The 22,616-nt window shown below is 43.7% G+C and overlaps 1 protein-coding gene, 1 long non-coding RNA gene and 1 pseudogene across 6 annotated transcripts; all 3 read right to left on the reverse strand.

Moving 5' to 3' along the window:
• Positions 1–3,500: 3,500 nt before the first annotated feature.
• Positions 3,501–7,314, reverse strand: LOC136529420 (uncharacterized). 5 transcript variants are annotated; one of them, XR_010777284.1, is made up of 7 exons: positions 6,889–7,314; positions 6,711–6,801; positions 6,202–6,281; positions 5,631–5,706; positions 5,408–5,559; positions 4,809–4,920; positions 3,680–4,603 (listed from the first exon to the last, which is right to left on the reverse strand). It is a non-coding gene; the product is annotated as an uncharacterized lncRNA (long non-coding RNA). The 5 variants fall into 5 exon arrangements; XR_010777286.1 differs by lacking the exon at positions 3,680–4,603 and adding an exon at positions 3,501–3,599 and having other exon boundaries at positions 4,809–4,914; positions 5,408–5,706; XR_010777285.1 differs by lacking the exon at positions 3,680–4,603 and adding an exon at positions 3,501–3,599 and having other exon boundaries at positions 5,408–5,706.
• Positions 7,315–12,186: 4,872 nt separating this feature from the next.
• Positions 12,187–13,612, reverse strand: LOC136525349 (uncharacterized). The gene is made up of 2 exons (XM_066518352.1): positions 12,652–13,612; positions 12,187–12,544 (listed from the first exon to the last, which is right to left on the reverse strand). Exons 1-2 carry the CDS (start codon positions 13,082–13,084, stop codon positions 12,435–12,437), a joined length of 543 nt encoding a protein of 180 aa, XP_066374449.1. The 5' UTR covers positions 13,085–13,612; the 3' UTR covers positions 12,187–12,434.
• Positions 13,613–14,541: 929 nt separating this feature from the next.
• Positions 14,542–21,548, reverse strand: LOC136526495 (transcription elongation factor SPT6 homolog; annotated as a pseudogene).
• Positions 21,549–22,616: the final 1,068 nt, after the last annotated feature.

Genomic DNA, 22,616 nt, shown 5'->3' on the forward strand with positions numbered 1-22,616 from the left:
TAGTGATTAGATCTTATAGGAGAAGGTTACAGGATAGACTTCTCATACGTACTCCCTCCGTCCCATAAAGAAGAAGGTTGTTTTAGCCTTCAAAATGTGTACCAGAAAGAAAGACGCTCCATACTGTCGATCAGTAGCCCAGGCCTATCACGGTAGCCTCTCTCTCCCACCGCCGGAAGTGTTCTTGTCCGTACAACAATCAATGCAGCTGAGTGGGGGTGCACTGGTCATTCTCCTCTTTCCTCATTGGTACTCCCCCAAATGCTAGAACGTCTGTCTTTGTGGGACTGAGGGAGTATAGTGGTGGTTGTAGGGATGGCGGCGGTGGAGCATAACTTAGCAAATAGTGGCGAAGTTGGAGCGGCAGTGGGAGGTGGCTGCCGATGGTGGGTACCGGTGGTGACGAAGAAAGACATATGTGAGAGAGAAATTAAAAAAAAAAAGCCTGAGGAACCAGAACAGCAAATGCGTCAAAGGTTGCTACTGCGACTAGTATGGAACTTTATTAGTCTATTGTCCAGTAGATCAGGTGTTAAGAGCCACTGGTATCAGTAACCAGTTTCCCCCTATATCACGTCCACTATATAAGCTGGAGATGCCCCTGAAGTGTGCTGAACGCCGCGACACGCAGCCATGCATCCTTCCTGCGGCAGTAGCACTCGCACATGAGTAGTAGCACAACGTTAAGCATCGGGTGTTATACCTCTACTACTACCCGTACAACAGTGCATGAGTAGTACTCGCACATGAGAGGTAACACAACGTTAAGCATCGGGTGTCAAGCATGAGTAGTAGCACAACGCTTGTTGGTCTACGCGGAAGACACGTAGTATGGTCGCAGCAGGGTCAACGAACAACAGTGCATTGCGGCTCGTCGGTGCTTGCATGGCTGCTTTGCCTCCGCGCTGAATCGCTGATGGTGCTCGGCGCTACATACGTGCGGCGAACAGGAAACTGAATTTGCATTGCACATTTGCACTTGCATTGCACCGCACGCCCGCACCGGTGGTGGTAGTGCGTTAGTTCCCCTGTGGCCGGTTCTGGATGTAGCGGCGCGCGCCGGAGATGGATGTGGGCCGTGGCCTCGGTTCGGGAATCGGGACTGTAGCCGCGCACGCACGTCCCGTCCCGTCCCCGTGCGGACCGCACGCCAGTTGCAGAGTGCAGGACTGCAGCTGCGCCAGCGACTGGCACGGTGGCACCGACGCTAGGAGGAGGCTCCCTGCCGTCCTGCGCTGCCACTTGCCGGTGCTGCAACACTGTAAGGTTGACGGGCAATGCCATGACCCCCAACGGGCTCTGCCTTTGTTTAGTTGCTCCCTAAAAGTTTAGGCTCTATTATATCGAATATTTGAACATATACATAAAGTATTAAATATGAACTAAAAATAACTAATTGCACAGTTTACGACTAATTTGCGAGATGAATCTTTTAAGTCTAATTAGCCCATGATTTGACAACGTGTTGCTACAGTAAACATATACTAGCGACGGATTAATTAGCCTTAATAAATTCGTCTCGCTTTTTATTGACGGGTTCTGTAATTTGTTTTTTATTAGTATCCGAACAACCCATGCAACGTCCTCATATAACATCTGATGTGACGCTCCGAAACTTTACACCATGGAGTAAACAAGACCTCAGCTGATGGCCCAAGCATAGCGCATGGCTGCATTAGCCATGTCTCGTGCTCGCCTGGTAGGCCCGGCCAGCCTAGCGGGTTGTGGTTGTGCTAGCCCTGTCTAACTATATATATAGACTAGTGGAAGGCGCGCGCCATTGCGCGCGTAGGCAGGTGTAGAGAAGATCTAGAATATGGAGTATATAGACTGTAATAAACAGCTGTAGGTTTTCATAAGTAGCATGGTCTAATTTTCATTCAGAATCACAGCGTGTAATAACCACACAGAAAGAAGGTACTACTGGATTTGTATTTGGAATTGCGACCGAATGTAAACAAGGCGAAGTAAGGTGGTCCTGTATGTTTTGAGTTCATGGTTATCATCGCCATTACACGATAAATAGTAACACAGCGCACAACGGATTGAAGCAATATTTGAGTGGAAAGATCTGTACTTAATTTTCTGATAAAAAGAGAAAATAGGCAGGATTTGAGTAGTATTTGGAAGCGTGCAGATAAGCATGTAGTATACACAGTACTAAGAAGTTGTAAAAGTCCATAAACATGTTGTCATTTTCTGTCGTCGAGGCGGCGTTATATATAGATGCATAGGTTTGACATGTGGAGGTGGACTCAGTTGTTTGGTTCTGTGAATCCATACCTGTATAAAATCATAGTATAAGGACGCAAGCATATGTCTGCAAAATTAGATGACAAAAATTCATAATAAAAACTGGAGGCTCAATATTCCCTGGAGAAAGAACCCAATACAGATGTAGGCGAGGACAAACTGATTCAAAGGTGAAGTGAGGAAAACAAATAGTATAAAACAGCTAAACCCAACACAGATTTAGGCAGCGCCAACTTGATTAGAAGGAACCAGATCATAGGAAAAGAAGAGTAGAAAAGGAAACCTTTTAAGATTTTAGAGGCCTTAGAAAGATATAAATCATGATTTGATGAAGATGCTGGAGTATGAAGGCATCAGAATAGACGTATAATGACAGAGAAAGTTGGATTCATAGTGCATTTGGTAAATTGAATAATAGATAAGTACTCATACACGAGCTAGAATGTTTGTTGTACTTATATTTCTGTAGATGTAACCACAAGCATGTATGACAGGAGTGGTTCCATTTGGAGCATATTAGAACAACATGTTTGTATGAAGAAATTAATTTTGTGAACTAAAGAAGCAAACTCTTAACTTTGCAAATCATGGAGTCCTGGAACGTGGAAAACTGCTCAAACACAAAAACATTTTTTTTTCGGACTCCAACATAGCTGGCTCAAACGTAAGGCTTGAGGATTTGAATGCTACAGGTAGCATCTTGTTAACCTATTTCTAATGAAATACCATATGTCCATGGAAAGTATCTACGAGGCACTGGGCTACATGGCCATGCACACGATATACAATTATTTAACTTTAGGATTTAACAATTAATATTTAGCTCTAGAATTTAGGAATGAGCTACCTTATTCTAGCCCGCAAGACATCTAAATATAGGCTAACAAAGCTGTAGATGGCCATGGATTTCAGCAACAGGAACGGACATTATTAAATGGGTTAGTGCTACACCATGCAGATTTAAAGCTTTTGTTTTGACAATTTTGAACATTTACAATTATGATTTACACTTTTGTCGGAGAACCAAGAGATGACCTGCAGCAAAAATGTACCTTCACATTCATAATTTGCCTGGAATTTTTAGATGCTTCGGGACACCGGCCAGACCAGCAACTTCTAGATGATGAAGAGGCATCAGACATCAGCAACGCAATGTTGCTAGTCTGACGAAGCCGGTGAATTCAGACGAGAATGTACAGCACATGTAAATTCAGTAACAGGCACAGAGTATGTTTAGGACAACGTACCTTAGATTTTTTATCATCTCCTCTCTAATTGTAGCCACTCTTTGTCCTTGAGAGGCACAGTCTTGGGGTTGTCAATCAAAGCAATGGTACCCAGAACATCTATATAGAATAAAAAGATGGTAACAGAACACATATATGCATAGTACAAAGCACGCGCCATCGCGCGCGTGGGTGAACAAAGTATGGCTGTTATATAGGGGAAAAATATATGTTTGGTTTATGGTCTGAAGATCAGATAAAAGTGGTATCCAAATACATAGATAAAGATTCAGTATAGTATATAAGAGACGATGTGTCAACATATGCGTAGAATCATTTGGCATAGAACTGGTCAGTCATGACATAATCTACAGACACTGATTTTTTTTTTTTGGAAAATTTCACAAAGGGCGCCGTTTTTTCTGATGAGTCGTTATATGCACAGGCTTGAGATTGTAAGGCGATGATCAAGGTCTCTGACGTGCAAATGTAACCCTTTCCATTTCGCAGAAATGATGCGAAACAACACAGCTGCTTCATTGACCATAGTGGTGGGGCAGCAGGAAGGGGTATGTACTGCACAATAGTTAAATAGGCATAGTTTGAACTGGCAAAACTTCTTAGCATCTTCAATTAGAGAAATTAGAAACTGTCCAATCAAATAAATGATCAAGAGAATGTGGGATTATATCATCGGCCCTATAATTGCATAATTGTTGGTTTGATTTTTTATAGGCAATAATGGGGTAGTTTGAGGGAAATACAGCAATGTCAATTTCAGTTTCAGATTCGCTAGAATCAAACATATATGTGATTTTAGATCCGTATGGCAATATTTGAAATTGTTAATCAGGAAATATATGACATGTAAATCCTGAGGCAATGATTTTTCTTGTTATGTTTGTTGGCAGAGATGAGAAGACAATCCTAACAGAAGATCATTTAGAGAATGTTTGATTTTTCGTCACCTATTTGAAGTAGTCAATTAGGAAATATGCGGGTTGCATTACATCAAAATTCATATGGCATGTAAATTTTGAGGCAATGCTTTTTCTTCTTATCGTTGGCAAAGAAATTCACCCACCGAAGCAGATGGACCAGGAGGACGGAACCAAAACGCATACCTAAGGAGAAAACAAAGATAGAAGTTGGATCCATAGGAAGCTCAAACATAGGCGGCCATTGGAGCCATCCAGACTATTAATCTCCGCCGAACAACAGAAGCTGGTGGTAGCAAAAGCAGATCTCTCTGTGCAGCCCAAATGCACAAATGGAAAAGTAGCAAAAATAACAGTAAACATATCAGTGCCCTAGGAGCAGAAAGTCAACCTTTTCAGTGAAGTTTAAGCCAACCTAGCAGATGAACGCTGATTTCTCGTGACTCCGCTAACTCCCAGTTTATCTTATGGAGTTTAGAGCGTACCTGCATTCCAAACTGAAACTATTGCACGCTTAAAAAAATACAATGAGATCAAATGTTTAGGCAAATTTGATTTAACCATGAAAAATGTATGTGCCTTAAACTATGATCACCAGCAATTGGATTACTGAACTGTAACTGTAGTTTTAAACTATTTACCTAACTACAACTTCTAGAGAGTGTACATGGTACCATTTAGCACTGACGAGGTACAATGAATTTCATTTTACCGCAGAAGAAATATGAATTCAGTTTATCGCAAGGGGAAACAGAATATAAATATCCATATTGCAAAGTTATCTTACAGGTTGCAAAGCTATACTCCAGATTGCAGCGGCAAAGTTCATATTAGGTAAAAGGAAAGTCACATTTCAGATAGCAAAGCTATACCCAGTGTAGTAGGTATAGAGTACGAATCATAGAAGGATGCATAGCTTCAATTCAGAAATCTAAAGAAAAAAAAAATAGAAATACTCTCATTTTGCAGCGGTACCAAGTAATAAATTACCTTGCTAGGAAGCCCAACTGGCTTTACTACTCTGCAGATCACTGCAGGCAGTACCGCTTGGTCCATTGCCCTGCCTGCCTTGTCCCTACTTGCTGCAATCAGACAGTTGGCACTTGCATCGACCCAAAGGCAACACAATTGTCATGGTAAGCCTGTTGCTGAGTCGTCATGAAGGTACACACTGGAAATTTAATGCTAGGACCAAATTTTTTTTCTTATCTACCTTTGAAAGTTTAGCACCGCTCGCGCCATTGGCCCGGCTGCCTTGGCCCTACTCGCTGCAATGAAACACCTGCCACCTGCATAAGGCAAAATAATGTATAAATTTCTATGGTCACTGAGACAACCATGCATAAGTAACCAGGTGGAGGTCTAATGAATCAAGAAGCGCACATAATATGAGAAGACAAAATTACATATATTACTATAGGTATAGTTAAGGCTTTATGTAAACCGGAATGAGGCGAGGATTGAAGCAACCATGTCCCTTGAACTGAATAATTCCATGTATAAACGGGCGAATCACAATGGCAATGAGAACAAAAAAAAAACAGAAGGGAAACCAAATACGTCCCTGGACTGAGCTGAAGGAAAAGGATAGATCATAACAGCGCAGTTTACCAAGTGTATTAGCATAGTGATTTCCATATTATACTGGAAAAAAAAACACATCCACTAAATAATCAGGAAGGCAAATGAGGTTTACAAATTCCTGTACTATAGCAGATTGAACCCGGGAAAAATAATTTCAGAATTGCAGGCAGTGTCAGACTATAATGACAAAGACGGCGTACCTGAACATACTCAGTCTTTTTGGGTTCAGATCAACACCAATTATCCTGGACGCTCCAGCAATCCTTGCACTTTCTGTAGCCTACTCATGCAAATATGCAGGGCAATCAGATGCAAATCCACAGGAAAAATTAACGATTGCTGAAAGCAAGGCCAACATGCAACAGCTCCTTGGACCCAAAAATAACGATTGCTGAACCAAGACCTTCAGAAAGAAACTGGTAAGCCAACATCCGCAGATATATAACCTCAAACATGCATACCCAAATTGGAGTCATGACCACAACTATTAATCCTGGACGCTCCAGCAATCCTTGCACTTTCTGTAGCCTACTCATGCAAATATGCAGGGCAATCAGATGCAAATCCACAGGAAAAATTAACGATTGCTGAAAGCAAGGCCAACATGCAACAGCTCCTTGGACCAAAAAATAACGATTGCTGAACCAAGACCTTCAGAAAGAAACTGGTAAGCCAACATCTGCAGATATATAACCTCAAACATGCATACCCAAATTGGAGTCATGACCACAACTATTACTGCAACTCTTATAAGAAACCACTCCAAACCCACTCATTGCATATACATACCAATAATCAAACTGCAAGAAATAGAAAAAAGCCACACATCACAAATATGGAAAATCCAGTAATACTATACAACCAATGTGGCATAGATCAAGGCATACCATTTGTCTGATATCAGGATTAGTTGAAGCACGAGATAAAAAAAAGGATTAGTTGAAGCACGACTCAATTTGACCATACAATCTCGAGGATCATCGCTCCATCTGCTGCTTTTGGACAATAATAGTGTATATAATATTGAAACAAATTTATAATGAAAAATCATATCATAGAACCCAACTTCATGTAAACTTATTTAATGCAAATTTGTATGGCTCAGTTAAGTACACCACTCTAATCCACAACACTGGATGGTCCGTCTGGGCATTGAGCACTTGAGCAAGGACTCATTTGAAGAAATATGCTATTAAGAACATGACTGTTGCATTATAAAGATATTTAAGAATTAGTTTTTCCTAAACCTAACTAACAGAAACCTGTGGCACATGAAATCAGCGGGTAAGGCTGCACAGGTGAAAGAGAGGAGGAGCAAGGAAGACAAGCCACGTTCACCTGGGGCAACGCGTGGGGCTTGCTCGCGGTGGGGCGCCGGCAGCCTCCGTGCGTAGACCTGCCTGCGCCAGCGGGCTGCACACTGGCGGGCAGCGGTGGGACCCGCCCTAGCCGGTGCGGCGCAGCGGGCGCCGTCGCCCTACGCCCGTCGAGAGGAAGAGAGAGCACGGGGATGGAGAGAGGAAGGAGAGAGTAGAGGAAGAGGAAGGGAGGCGCGTGCGGGGGCGGCACCCGCGGCGGCGTCGTGGCGACCTGCGGGAGGAGCGGAGGAGGACGGGGAAGAGATAAGGAAGAGGCCTTTTTTCCGGAAGGATCAGAATCCGAAGCCCTGTATATATTGTGTGGCCTAGCTCCGGAGCAGAAGCTGCACGACACCGAGAGAAGCAGAGGGAAAGCGGACGGAAGCGACGGAGGAGAAGAAGAAGCCGCTTCCGGCCGAATCCGCTCCGAACGATCACAGGCACACGATGATAGATCGAACGGCCAAAATCAATTGGAGCGACGTGGACGGTGTCTCCTTCTTGGAGTCACCGCGGGCTTGTCTAGGTAAATCATAGATCAACACAGGCACCATCAAATTCAGTTCACAAACTACAGATCAAGAAACCAAGATATGTCAATACCAACAAATGCAGATCTAAGGTCTCCGTTCACACAGATCCAATTAAGGTCATCAGCTGGTTGACGCTTAGGGCGTCCTCAATGGCAAATTGCAAATAACTAGCTAGATGAAACTCAGAAATAATAAACAAAGAACACTTTAGTGGAGAGTTATATGAGCTATGAGAGAGTTATTTATGAGAGAACGTGCTAGACTAGCTGGGGCAAAGAGATATAATACAAATGGATTTGAGATTTGAGGAAGACGATTGGTCAGACTTTAGAACTTGAGAAGAAAATCTAGACTTCGATTATAGTTAAAGGGGATTTCTAATTATTTACCACTCTAATGGTGTCCGCCTCTCCGATTGCCAACTTGTGGTGCCAACTACAAAAAATATCCTAGAAAACAGTAATCTACCTACAAATTTACCATTTTCGCTGACGTGGCACGCCACTTCATCACGCCACTTCAATGCGCCCGTGGCGTGGTCTAGGGCCTCGAGCACGGACACGATCCCTACGTCAAGGCTCTCCCGCTGCATGCTCTCTACGACGTCGTCAAGGGTAAAGAGCGTCGACGCCGGATCCTGCGGATCCGTCCACTGGAGCAGGGGTTCGCCCCGCGCGGGCAAGCCGCTGCCCACCGATGTTAGGGTCAGGGACGACTCCCCGTTGGCCCCAAGCGCCGCCGACCCCTCTCGCCGTGACGTCCGGCGACGGAAGGGGTCAGCGGTGCTGACGCGAACCTCTCTCCCAGCACCACGCCAGGCGCCGTCGCTTGGGCCGCCGATGGCACGGGTCGCGTCGATGCCTCAGGCGACGCTGCGGTTGCGCCCGGCTGTGAACCATCTGTCACGGCCGCCGCCACCTCCACTTGCGTCGGTGGGGTCACGACCGGCTGCGCCGCGCCTGCCATGGTCGGTGCCACGAGCGCGGTCGGCAGCCCTGTCCGTCCCGCCGTCGGCAGCGGTATCGTGGCCGTCATCGGCTGCTCCGCGACCTCCGAAGGCGCCCCGTGAACGCCTACATCCGCCCATCCCGCCAAGGGCACAGGTACCACCGTGGGCGGTGCCTGACCGGCCGGCGACGCGGTCACACTGGTGCCGCTCCCACCCGAAACGGGCGCGACACCAGCCGACGACTGTCGCCTCAATTGGAGGGCGATGCTCTTCTTTGGCGCCAGCGCCAAAGGATTCCGCTGTCTGCCGACGCTGCAAGGGTCGAAAAACCTAAGTCACGATGAAATCCAACTAAAACAGGAAAAAACTGAGGAATTGATAACTCACCTCAGCGCTGTCGGGCGGCAGATGCATTTGGGGGATGAACCCCTCGACCTTTGCTCCGCCTCACCGGAACGAGGCCGTTTCGAGCCCGCCCCCTGCTCCTGACCAGAGGGGCTCGCCCCTGGCAGCTCCTAGGGCACATTGACGAAACGCCCCACTCCCCTCGGCTCTTGGAGCACGACGGCGGAGTCACCCGCATTTACATCAACACAACAAGAACCATACTGAATCCACATTTGCCACCTCAAAACTCTTGCGACGTCTAGCTTTGTATGCTTTTCAGTGAGTTTTTATGTCACCGTCGTCTAGCTTTGTAGCCTTGCAAGTGGGTTTAATGGGTGGATCATAAGTTTCTAGCATGGCCAGGAAATCTCCCACGGGAGGTGGAAACCAAAGGGCAATACTACGTGAAGATGACTCAGGAGCGCGAGATGGTCCACAAAATTAGGGAGGAGCAAGAGCGGTGCGTTAGGGTCGACCAAATCCATCTGAAGGGGAAGGAGGATGACCTTGCTAGGAGGAGGGAGCAGTTAAGTATGTGTGAAGCAGCCATCAAGCGTAAGGAGCAAGAGCTTAAAATCAGGGAAGCAGCTCTCAAGAACAAGAAGGATGCAGCGGAACCATCTTCAGGGCGTGACAGAAAAGGGAAAAAACCACGCTGCACCCAATAGAACAATGTAATAGACCCAGCAAGTTAAATTCCCTAAGACATGTTAGGACTAGTGGTGGACCTCTGAACATTATAAGTACAGAGTTCCACACATGCTATTGCAAGTCGTGCTTTGTTTACTTTCCCTAAGGCATGTTAGAATTAGTGGTGGGACTACTTACTTTAGCTACCTATAGTTCCACACATGCCATTTAGTATTGCAGGTTTGGTCCATGTACCGTGCTGGGTTAATATTAGAACGTGTTTGCCTTAAAAAATTTGTAAGGTTCCTTAGGTTATGGTGCGTATGTTTATATGTCCGAAAAAGGAGAGCAAATGTTTTTAGTGCTACAGTGATGAAGTTAGTTTTCTATCGGGTGATGGTTTTGTTCGGAAAAGAGCTCATATTGGGTCATAAAACATGAAATAGTGTAATTGGGTGACAGGCCTGTCGGTCGCTAGAGAGCCGACAAGCCTGTCGGCCTCCCCAAAGCTGATAGGGCCTGTCGGCCTTCCAGCTACTGACAAGTTTGCTATCAGCACCGACAGGCCAGCGTCGGCTGCCACGTCACCCCTATCGTCTGCTGAGGTGTCGACATGGGACCTGTCGGCCTTCTAGAGGCCGACAATGTCCCTGTCGGTTTCTCAGTGACCGACATGATGCTATATCTATAATTTTTGTATAACAGCTTCTAGATTTGTAATTATTCATTAAAAATATTATTTTTAAAAAATCAGCAGCTGCATGCCCATGGCGGCCGGCCAATGCTAGGCACGACGGTCATTTGGGTTTTAGCGTGGCGCGGCATCTCTTATATATATACATGCAGGGATCGATCACGGCGGCGTCCCCTCCGAGATGCCTCCTTGCCTACCTAAAAAACAAGCATCCGGTGATCTGGAACTGGAAGGCTACTTCGAGTCCTTCCAAATCCATGGCAACAGTTGCCTTCTTATGTAACTATCTTCCATATCGGCGTGGTTAAATTATCTGCCAAGATATGAAGAGGACCTAACAGATATGACAAATCAAACTCTCATTGGCCATTCAGATCGAATGCCATTAAGGTAGAGAGAGGTCACATAAACCTTATTTCAATGCACCATCATCGTCACCTCCTCGTTGATAATGCAAGAAACCAAAACCTAGATGAACAAGGACCATCAAAACCTAAATCTACAAAGAGGTGTACCTTAGGAAACTCCAATAAGGCTCGGATCTAAATGTTGCACCACAAAGAAGCTAAGAAAAGATTCCTAGCATCGAATCAAGTTGAGATTCCAAGTCTATCTGAATGAAAAAAAATTAAACGGGCCCACTCTCTATGTTGTCACCATCAACACACATAGAGAATAGAGTGAGGAACCGGTCGAAGATGATGCAGTGCAATTTGTTTTCTTTTGGGCCCTGTTTAGTACGACTGAAAGGAGCTCCGACTTTGACAACTCTGGAGGAGCCATATAAAACACTTTAGGAGGAGGAGCCGTTTTTTGTTGAACAGTAGAGAAGCCAGAATTATTTTTGGGTCTGGAAGAGGAGTTGCAATTTGTGGCGCCTCCACAAGTGCTCCAACTCCTCTTGAGGAGCACTTGGGGGAAAACCATACCAAACAAGTTCTTATTGCTGTTGTGTTGTAGGATCCACTTAGGGGAAGACATAGAGCTCCGTGGATGATATGGCATTCTATAAAGTTAGCTCTATGCCCTTATTAGGATATGAGGTTGCATTGGGTGAGGTAGGGATTTAGTTGTTAGTTGTGTGGCACTTTCAATTCGAATTCTAGGAATGAAATGCGTAAGGAGCAAGAAGCTTGAGCTGGACACATGACATATGGATTATGCAGTGCTTCAATAAAAACATTGCAACAAATGGATTTAAATATACTCCAATAACTAGAGAAATTGTCTTCAAGATTTTTGTTAATAAAAAGGTATTAATTAATAACCTACAGTATAGTGACATCAAATGCTTGCTATATTGAGGCCGAGTTAATTTGGCATTCCTCCACCCAAAAATCCGTGCATGATTTGATGTGTTAATAAAGTAAGTGTTTAATCAAATTTATTCAAATTGCTTAATGAATATCTTGGGTGTCCCATAGCTCTAGCTCCAAGAAATTTTGGAGCTAGACCAGCTCTAGCATCCTTAGGCTTTGCTAAATTGATGGAAAAACAACTTAATAAGGCCTATTTGACACAACTCTGGCTCTGAAATCTATGTTGGATCTGTTGTTTGTAGATTAAATTAAAGTGGTTTATATATTTTTATAATATAAAATATAAACAAAATAAGTCATATGACTGCACTTAACATGCATGTAGCTTTAGATCCATGATTTCCTAGAGTTACAAGTGACAAGCTCTAAAAAAAAATCCACAGATTACCTAGAGCTAGAGCTTTGCCAATCAGAGACTAAGCTGATTAATTCTTTAGCTCCTGGAAGCTGGAATACGTTCAGTGTTGGTTATACTAAGGTGTCACGAATTTTCTTATCATATCTAATCGCTTCCTTTTCATATCCGGCGGACTCTGCTTGCTGAACACTTGAAAGCCGCTTCTTCAGATCTCCCCAGTGATGAAATGGTGATTGATCATCTCCTCGTCCCCATCGAATGTCTTCAGAAACTCCATCTCGTCCAAACTGCTCATCGACGATTCGCCACGGCAACCTGCACGAATGCATGGAGAGCCAACGCATTAGACGATAGACGTTGCCAGTGCATCAGGGTTGCATTGAATGGGATGCTGTGTGGCTAGCAGTAGCAGAGACACCTACCGTGGCCGTGATGCGGTTGTGGTGACTCCTCGCTGTGCGAGACGGCGCACGCGGCGAGTGAACTGTCCCGGCTTGGCCAGGCCAGGCACGGCGACTCCTTGAATCGCTTCGCCATCGTCTGCATCCCGAGGGGCCATCCGGCGGCCCGGCGAGGACGCGTCGGCGAGGGCCGCGAGTCCCTGCACTCGTCGCAGTGCACGGCGGCGGCCTCGATGATCTCCTCCTGTCTGTCGTGGAGCCACTCGTCAAGGCTAGGCGAGGGAGGCGGCGGCGGGGACGGCGACCGCGACCGCGACGTGCCGCGCCGGAGCGTGTCCTTGCAGTACGAGATGGCGCGGGTCACGGACTCGGCCCTCTCGCGGGCCGTGTCATCAACGGCGGCCTTGGATGACGGTAACCCCTTACCGTCGCTCCTGGCCTTCCTCAGTCTCATCGAAATCTTGCGCAGGTACCTCTGCAGAGTAGCTTGGAGAAGTAATATGCTTGCTTTGACAAATTACAAGGTGAAAAGTCCAATCGAAACACCCATTGTGGCCAAGCCAAATGCTTAGACCTATTGACACTTGACAGATCTGGAGTTCTGGACATCGGGGAGTCTCTCCTAGAGAAAGAGAGAGAGAGAAATTGGAGTTGGCACTCTTCTTTTAGCTTCTCTAGCTACGTGGCCTGTCACTACCAACGTTGTCTCTACCCTCAAGTCCTAAGCAATATAGTATAATCTTACGCCAGTAGCCAGGCGAACAAAGAGCATAAGGTACATGGAGTTGTCAACTTTTACATCTCAACTCTCAAGCGGTACAATGTCGCAGGATGCTATTAGAGGTTGACCGATTGGCCTGATGGGATCTCTGCTGATATGCGTTGCAAACTTTTGCTTTGGCTGTTGCTCCGTCCTGAATAGCATGAATTTTAGTGCGACGAGACATTGTCAAAATTTAGCACCAAAATTCACTGTCAAAATTCAGCCAAATTCAGCACCAAAATTCAGTGTCTGCAACACGAAGACTGCAAGAAGGCTGCAATATGTAAAGCTGGCATGCTGTTCTATTTGTGGAACATTTTAGCTTGCTTATAACACACACCGTGTCACCGTGTGCAGTGTGTGTGAAACTTGCAATGACCATCGCAGGCTGCTCTTGCCCTGTCAAACTAAGAGTGTCAATCAGCACTGAAACATCATAGTTTCAGGACTCTCCGTCTAGGGATTTTACATTTTTTTTTTTACCTTTTTGCAAGTCGTTGGACCCCTACGGGTTTATAGTTCTGAAAGAAAGGATTTAGCTCTTTACAGTGACATGTACACAGGACGTCTGACGTGCCTACCATGTATGTTGTACATGGTGTATCTACTCCATCACTAAATACTCTTGCAAAAAAGTTACATTTTTGATGCCACACTGCTTGCCTAAGAATCACAGAAAAATTGCAAGACATTCCCCACTCAACAAATACAGTAACAGTACCACGAGCAAACCAAGTATTTTATTTTTCTTTTTGAGTAAAAAACGAGCAAACTAAGTACGTTGCTACGAATGCAAAGGCCTCTCAAGAGTGGACACCTCTGGGAGGTTAGGACCTAGCACTGGAAACAGTCTGGTCCAACCATTTCATTATCGCGCGTTAAGTGTGGAACTTGGCATCTAGGGCTCTAGGCTACTCACTTGCTCGTGTGATCAGGCCACGGTTCACACGATGCTACAGATGCCAGAATGCATGCAAGATGCAGGCAACCAGGACCGCTCGAGCACTACGGACGGAGATTAAATAAGCCCTAAAAAAACCGAAAAGTTTCAGTGTTTCACAACGGGACCAGAGGATCAAATTCGCAGGACGCTGTAACAAGATATAGCCATAATGTACATACGTACATTATATAAGGCCGTCGTCCAAAGATGCAACATCAGCAGGTACAACTATAAGGCTAGCAAGTTACAGATAAGTGGCAGTTTTCTCCCATACCAACAGTATCAATATGTACACAAACGCCACCGCGACCTGAATTCCTGAGTCGTTAGAGCCACCCACCACCTGGCCCCCCAGCCTCCTACACTAACGCCACCCCACACCACTACACCAGCAACATCAGCAGGACTTGGAGCTGATCCCCAGCCGCCTCCACCACCAGCTTCACCCTATCCAGCAGCATTCCTGCCTCCAGATCCTCCGCCAGTACCAACACCGCCCAAGGAGGAGCCACTATTGCCGCCTGCACCCAGTCTGCCTCGGCTGCTGCCAATGTTACTGGTCAATCCTCCACTGTTGCCACCACATCCATTATCGTCATGACCATAGTTGCCTCGACCATGCCCACGTCCTTGTCCATCACCACCAGAGTTGTTCCTTGAGTTAAACCTCCCTCCTATTTCAGAGAAAACAAGGGCATACAAATAATGCTCACATATTTCAAAGGATCTTCTAAAGTCTCAGCAAATGTAACTAATCAAAATCACAAAAAACAAAATGCCGAGAAAACAGTGGTAAATCTGGTTACCAGCTATATCAAACTCAGATTGACTAGATATTAGTACAAAAACACAGCAACATGTTGACAGTCTGGAAAGCAAACTACTAACAGAAAACCGAAAGAGAAACACAAGAAAGAAATATTTCAGACTCATACAAGAAATAAACAAGATGAATATCACTTCTATTTAAGATATGGCTTTTTAACTCACAAAGCACAAAGTGCCATGGGGATCACTATTCACTACAAGTATGCCAACACTATATTCAATGGACACTAGCCAATCATGAGAACAATAATAATGCTCTACTGGGTGAAAGTATTATTACCATATCTAAAAATGCAAAGCATCTCAAAGATTACCATATCTAAAAATGCATATAAACTTGTTCAACATCATAAGCTCATTAATAACTGACCTGATCTTCCAGTTCCAGATAAAGATCTATCCTTATAATTACCATCATTTGCATCACCAGCACCACCACCAGAACCACAAGCTGAGTTTTTCATAGGCACCATTGCAGCAACATTTTGTATTGATGGTCCAGCATCAGGTGGTGGTTTGTCAATATTCTTCTGGAAAGAGGACACAAGGCGGTCAATGTTGTCAAAGTCTCTCTTCCTGAATCTGAAGCCCTTTGGGTATAATCCGACATACTCGTGATGTGGATTTGTACCCCTAATATATGACAATATAAAGGTTCCAGGATGTTCATGAGACATGCCAAAACTATATGTTATTTTCATGGGATTCTCTGCCTTCTCTGCCCTTAACATCTCATCAACCTCATTTTGCAACCCCATCCAAAATTTAAGGCAAGAGAGCATGCTTTTGAGGTGTCCTACCAATGGGTCCACAAATCTGTCAATAACCTGTATATTATATGAAAATTAGGGTCGTAAGAGGAAGGCCCAGTTATACAGCAAAATGTTATCGCAAGAAATGAATGCAGAGAACTGAAGCGGACAAAATAAATGAGAAGACAGGGGAGTGTATATATCAGGTGCACCAACCTCATAGAGGTCTCCAAAAGTTTCATTGTTAATTGTTAATGTTTTTCCCAGGCCAAGCATGTTATCTTTGTGATCCTTTCCACCTTCAGATATTTCCTTGTGTGCATAAATACCATCAGCAATTTTTAGGGTTAGAGTAAAACATGATGGTCCCCTAGAACTTGCTCGGATCACCTTTTCACCAGGCTCTTTATCTGATAAAAACTGTTTCAAGAGAAGAGTTTAGATAAAACTGGCGTAGCATAACAGAAGAGAAGCAGAGTGGATTGAGTTTAACAAGGAAGGAAACCTGCATGGCTGCTTCTGCTGTCAGGTTCTTGAAGTGGGGATGAACAATCATCCGGGGCTGGAAATGCTTCTTTGCAAGATCCTTTTGCTTTCGAGCCTTATCTTGTGCAGTCTGTGAGGTCATAGCTTGTTCATGATAATAAGGATCCTGATGACGTCTGGACAATGGTATTTTCCTCATTTCACTAGCCTTGCAGGTTAGGTGAACCATGAACCTATTTTTATTCAAATTACAAATTTTGCCAGTTAATACATCACCTTCACGTAATTGCGATGATTCTGGATCAAAACCCTCATCAGAGTAGTCGTCTGCCATAACTATGGCTTTCAAACCAGAATCAAACATGCAAATTATTTTGTTCTCTTGTATATTGCGAACAGTTACTTGAACAATCCTTCCCTCAGATATGGTATCCTCTGTTTCACCAGAAAGCATCCAGAACTCCTCTTCTGGGCTTGGCTCGATATAGGGGGTTCTCCAATCAGAAAAACCGCACAGCAGCTCCGTCTGTATATCACACAGTGTTTCCTTTTTACGGTATTCTTCTGAAATGCTCTTTATATTCATCAATATCAAGATTTCGAAGAAAATGCGGCCTTTCTCTAATGTGCTCAATCACCAACTCTTGCATGTCATCGTCCATTTCATTCATTTCATGTGGTGCATCCTCAGCATAGATATCCTTAGCCAGTTTTTTTGCTAATACATATGATTCAGGATGGATCCTTGTATCCTTGAGCATATGGATTTGAGCACTGGCTGCAGCTGCACCACTCCATCTTACACGTAAAAACCCAGAAGTATTCATGAATACTTTCCTGCCTAGAGGTTCTACAAGATCCTTGCGGCTAAAAATAGATCCCTTTCTTACCAGATCTTTCTTCAAAGCTGAAGCTTTGCGCGGACTCAGACCAGCAATAAATTGCAACATTGAAAAATGCCACTCATGGCAAATAGCAAGATTAACATCGAAACCTATCTGATTTGTTGCATCAACCATTACTTGCTCAACAACTTCATACTTCTCATCAGGAGTAAGAAACTGTTCCAGTGCATGCAGTTTACAAGAAAGTATCTCTTTTCCAGGTCCACATAGTGTTTCAATCATTGCCAACGGATTCTGAAGGTAACGTCCAAGTGCCACAGCCCTCTTCACAATGCCTGTATAGTGATTGATATGCAGAGAGAACAGCTGTTTGTAAGTTACTGAACAGAAGTAACAGTAGATCACCATGTTGCTACTATAACTACTATACCTGAGTGGCCAGGAAGTTGATCCGAAGATATTCGAGAGTTCTCATACAAGCGAGGCACAGACTCATCACCATAGACGATGCTAAGATTTTTCATGTGAGGGATAACATCTCTGGGATTATCTTCTACGATTCCCTTGTAAATAACCTGTCACAAGGATAAATGCCAATTTAATGTTAGCAATGAGAGCATTATAAAGCTTAAAAATGAACTTCCACCTAGTACTGTTGCAGGACAGTCCAAACAGACAGAATAACTGAAAATTTAACCAACTAGCTATTATATACACACAAGCACTGGAAATACGTTCACCCAGCAGTTGAACCTGATATGCTTCATAAAACCTAATGGGTTGCCTTGATGCATCTAAGGAACAAGATTGTGACATCCTACAAGGTGAAATCAGGAGAGTAACAAAACCATAATAATAAAAACTGTGTGCAGCAAAGACAATAGCTGATCCTATAAGGTGCTCTGCAACAACACAGAGAACTCAGGGATAACAACTACAAGACCAGGTTTTTCTTCTATTATTAACATATTTTAGCCAGTAGGGGGATACCCCTACTGATTCTTCAAAAAAAAAGAAAATCCTCTGCAAATGCTGATAATAACACACTGTTTATATAATGGCCAGATTGTACAACAGCATGATAACATGAAACTTATCAGTCTGGGGCCAACTCAAAAACTTGTGTGCAGGTGCGGCCGAACAATTCTGGAAGAAACAGTACTTGTTCTAATGTGACTAGAAATGTATTTGTATACCTACAAACAAGACAGAGTAATAATACCTCATAAATATCATCCTTGAGTTTTTTGCAATTGTAGCTTGATGCTCCTACACACACAACATTTGGTAGATGATCAGTCATAAACTTTAAAACTCGTTGTCGTTGCTGACCATTCTTCTTCTTCTGCTCCACGGTTACACCTTGAGACCTGTTACTCATAGAACCCACATGTAAAACATCAACCAATTCTCCGAATGAGTCTAACATTACACAGGTGATTGCTGGCTTCCCAGGAGCCAAGCAGCAGGCCATAACTCTCAACTTCGATTTGTCATCCAAATCAATGTCAGCATCCCCATTCTTCTTCCAAGGAGCAACAGCTACCTTGTTCCACAACTGTTTTGCATATTCCATATGGAGCCAATGTTTGGCGTTTGCTGTCAACAGTGATCAAGCCTCCTTTTCCATTGATGAAAGAAGGAAACTGAAGAAGGCATCATCCAGTATCATCTTCCGTTGTTCATCCCACAATTGTGTAGACTTGCTGACACAGTCACTTAGATAATTCTCACATGCGTCGGACATTACTTCTTTCTTAGCATCTTCTGGCAATTTTACGGTAACCTTGAGGAGCTTTTCGTCTTCTGCTTTCTGAATAAGACGCCACTGTGCATCTATTATCAAGTGGTTTTTCTCTCAACCACTTAACACCGCATAATTGATGATACGGATCTATGATCGTATTGCCCTCAGGTGTGGGACATGTTGACACAACTGCTTTATTCATGAAGATGCTTCGAATATGCTTTCTTACAATTGGTTCACAACTTATCTCAATTGCTGCCTGATAACAAAGAAGAAACAAGGGGACATAGAATATTTTTGTCAGCTAGAATATTTTTGTTATCTCAATTGCTGCCTGATAACTAAATTTTGTGCGCTACAAAAAATTGTCAAGATTTTGAGGTCTATTGAATACCATGTGTCTTGCGCCACGAAGAACATCTTGTGGTGTTTCAAACATGGCACATGTGAAATTTGCAGCAACCTCTTTAGGAGAATCTTTCCCGCTATCAAGCTCGCTAAAATGCTAAACAATGATATACACATGAAGTTATCAAACTTAGAAAAAAATTCTGTATAAAACAATTTTCTGCGGCATGAAAATATATGCAACAATGGGTAGGTTGCACAGGCAGTATTGTTCTAAAGAAGAAAAATAAAGCGAAGTATCAGCTTAGATCACATACAGGTATATTTGTTAATGTTAGATGGTGACCTAATTGCTCAGAACTGTGCCCAAATTGATTGGCAACCTCCCATAACCCTGCCTTCTGATTGATACTGTACAAGGATTTCCTCCACTTCTGTGTCAGATTTAGCATCCTTTAATGCTTCAATGATAGAATTATAAAGTTGCCTGTTAAGTTTTTGCATTGTGACATCTTCTATCCTCCATTTCTCATCGTCAAATCGTTTCTCATAATACAACTCTAAAGCGAACTTGCGCTTCTGAAGAAGTAGCCACTTTCTGTCTAAGGTCTAAACTGCCCAGAGCAGCTACATAAAACACATTGAGTCAGTAATGCAAATAGTTGCTAAGTTCAGGGAGAGGAACCAATTTGTCGTGAAGCATACTTACCTTATGCCACCTTATGTCAAAATCTTCATAACGCTGATAAGAATATAGGTCTTTTAGCAGGCTTGAACATTTCTCCTTTCTGTACATTGCAATGAATGGAATCTGACATGTAACAAAAACTAAGTCAGACGAGCAAGCATAATAAATTGTGAAGCAGATTTGCACAAATTTGCATACTTCAAATTTGTTGACATGCAACATGGTCAGAACGTTAGCAATGTCCTTCACGTCAATATCCGCGTTCACATGCTCATTACCGAAAAGGAACAGAAACCCATCGCCAGTTAGTTGGTTGTGTATCCATAAACTTTCTTCCTCTATCATCGTGTTATCCGTGGGAGGATCGCCAGTCAACTCTTCAGACAACTGTCACAAAAAAAAATGAATCATATGTATGTCTTAAACTAAATCAAGATTTAGTGTAAAATCAAGTTAGCTGGTACATACCTGTATCCTCTCAGGCAAATCATTTTCTTTTATTTCCTCATCTTTTGTTGTCATAGACTTCTCTTCAAGAAAAAATGGCTCAAACTTGTCTTCAAGCCTCTTCGCTCTCAACTCACATGAGTTAGAAGCCTCCCTCTCAAGCCCTTGCTTTCTTCGTGCTATCAACTCATCAACTCCAGCATTCTTCAAGCGCTTAAACTGGTTTCCCTATAACAAGATAAAAGGAGCATTCTTCATAAACACACCAAGAAAAAAGGGACAGGGAAGCCAACTTTGACTAAAAAAACATACAGGCTATGGCCCACTAATGCCGGTGACATTATTATTCTGGAGGTAACTGTAGTCGTCCTCGTCAAGGATGAAGTCTCTTCTGCTTCCCTGGGTGATCTCATATATTTCAGGACAATGTACACAATAGATTATATTAAATCTATTTCTACCAGGAACAAATTGCAAATACCTTTTCTTTTTACGACTCTTATCATCACTCTTCTGCTCTTCCTCTCCTCCCACATTTTCTTCCTCATCATCAGAATCTGCTATGAAGCTATCATTCTCATATTCGTCCAGACCATCCTCTGCACATCAACAGATTTATGCAGTTTTTACTTCATTAGCCCCAGGCGAAATCATAATAGAAACTAATATAGAACGAAACGAGTAAAAATGAAAACAATGCAATCCCCATTCAATAGCAAAACAAAATAACAAAAAGACTGAATGATTCTAAAAAAAAGGAAGGAAAACTACCCCTAAATGGGGAGCGCACACTAGGTACACCGCCCACACCCCACCACCCCACACCCCCACACCCGTGCGAAATACCAGGAAGAAATTGCGAGAGTAAAATGTGACCTCCCTCGTCGTCGCCATCGTCCGCACCGCCGGAGGGCCGTGGATCCTCCTCCTCATCGACCTCGATCTCATCGTCTAGGGTTTCAACAAAGCCACCAACTTGTATCAGTAAACGCACACAAACCACCTAAAACGGCAGAAGTCGGCGAAAACCCCCCGCGTACCTTCCTCATCTGAGGGCACCGTGCGCCCCATTGTTCTCGACGGACTTCAACGTTCAGCCTGACCGAACCACGGGCGGATCAATTACGACGAGTTCGCGAGGTACCAATGTAGAGATTTTTCGGTGCGTGCCATTATAAAAGATCGTAATCCTGTGTGTCTGGAAAAATTTAGCGGTTTTCATCGCCACTACTTTAACTTTTTCGTGTCTTTCATGCCACTTCCGTCAGTTTGAACTCTAACGCCGTCAAACTGCAGGTGTGAAAAGACGAAAATACCCTTAAGTCTAAATATGTTATTAATTTTTTGAGCATCTTAACGACTTCAAATAAAAAAAACTCAAAACTAAAAAGTTGTAAATCTCATCGAGATCTATAATTTTTATATAAAATATATTTTCATTTAATTCCGTAAAAAAATATGATTAATATATCTTAAAAAAATCATCATTTTTTTGTGGAATTTAATGAAAATAAAATTTATATAAAAATTATAGATCTCGACGAGATCTACAACTTTCTAGTTTTGAGTTTTTTTATTTAAGTCGTTAAGATGCTCAAAAAAATTAATAACATATTTAGACTTAATAGTATTTTCGTCTTTTCATACCTGCAGTTTGACGGTGTTAGAGTCCAAACTGACGGAAGTGGCATGGAGGATAAAAAAAGTTGAAGTAGTGACGCTGAAAATCGCTGAATTTTTCCATAAACACGCAGAATTATGATCTTTTATAATGGCGTACGGGGAAAAGTCTCACCAATGTACCATGCAGCAATCGATTCCCAAGTGCTGAACCACCACCGCACCACGCCAGGCGCAGATAGTGGAAGTGGATTGGAGGTGAGAGTGAGAACGCCTCTTGGCGAGTGATGGCCTCGGAGGAAAGAGGCCTCGTTTGCGGCGTCCTGTCGTCGTGGCCGAAATGGGCCAGGTGATGACCATAAGGCCCGAAGCCTACCGTGCCCATAGGCCGTCGTTTTGGTCTGGCCCAGGCACACCGCACGGCCTGATGACCGTTGTGCCCGTACCGACCCGACGCTTACTTGGCGGGCGTGAGCTCGTAGTGGTATGGACGCGCGCGCACCAACAAGTAGCAGCGCG

This window comes from Miscanthus floridulus, chromosome 19, assembly GCF_019320115.1.
Source record: "Miscanthus floridulus cultivar M001 chromosome 19, ASM1932011v1, whole genome shotgun sequence".
NCBI classification, from domain to species: domain Eukaryota; kingdom Viridiplantae; phylum Streptophyta; class Magnoliopsida; order Poales; family Poaceae; genus Miscanthus; species Miscanthus floridulus.

Excerpts from the sequence above, each read along its gene's own strand:
- LOC136525349 (XM_066518352.1), bottom strand. The coding sequence starts at position 13,084 with ATGAGACTGAGGAAGGCCAGGAGCGACGGTAAGGGGTTACCGTCATCC. Across the intron at positions 12,545-12,651 it reads ACAACCGCATCACGGCCACG|GTTGCCGTGGCGAATCGTCG; the intron begins GTAGGTGTCTCT and ends GCATTCGTGCAG.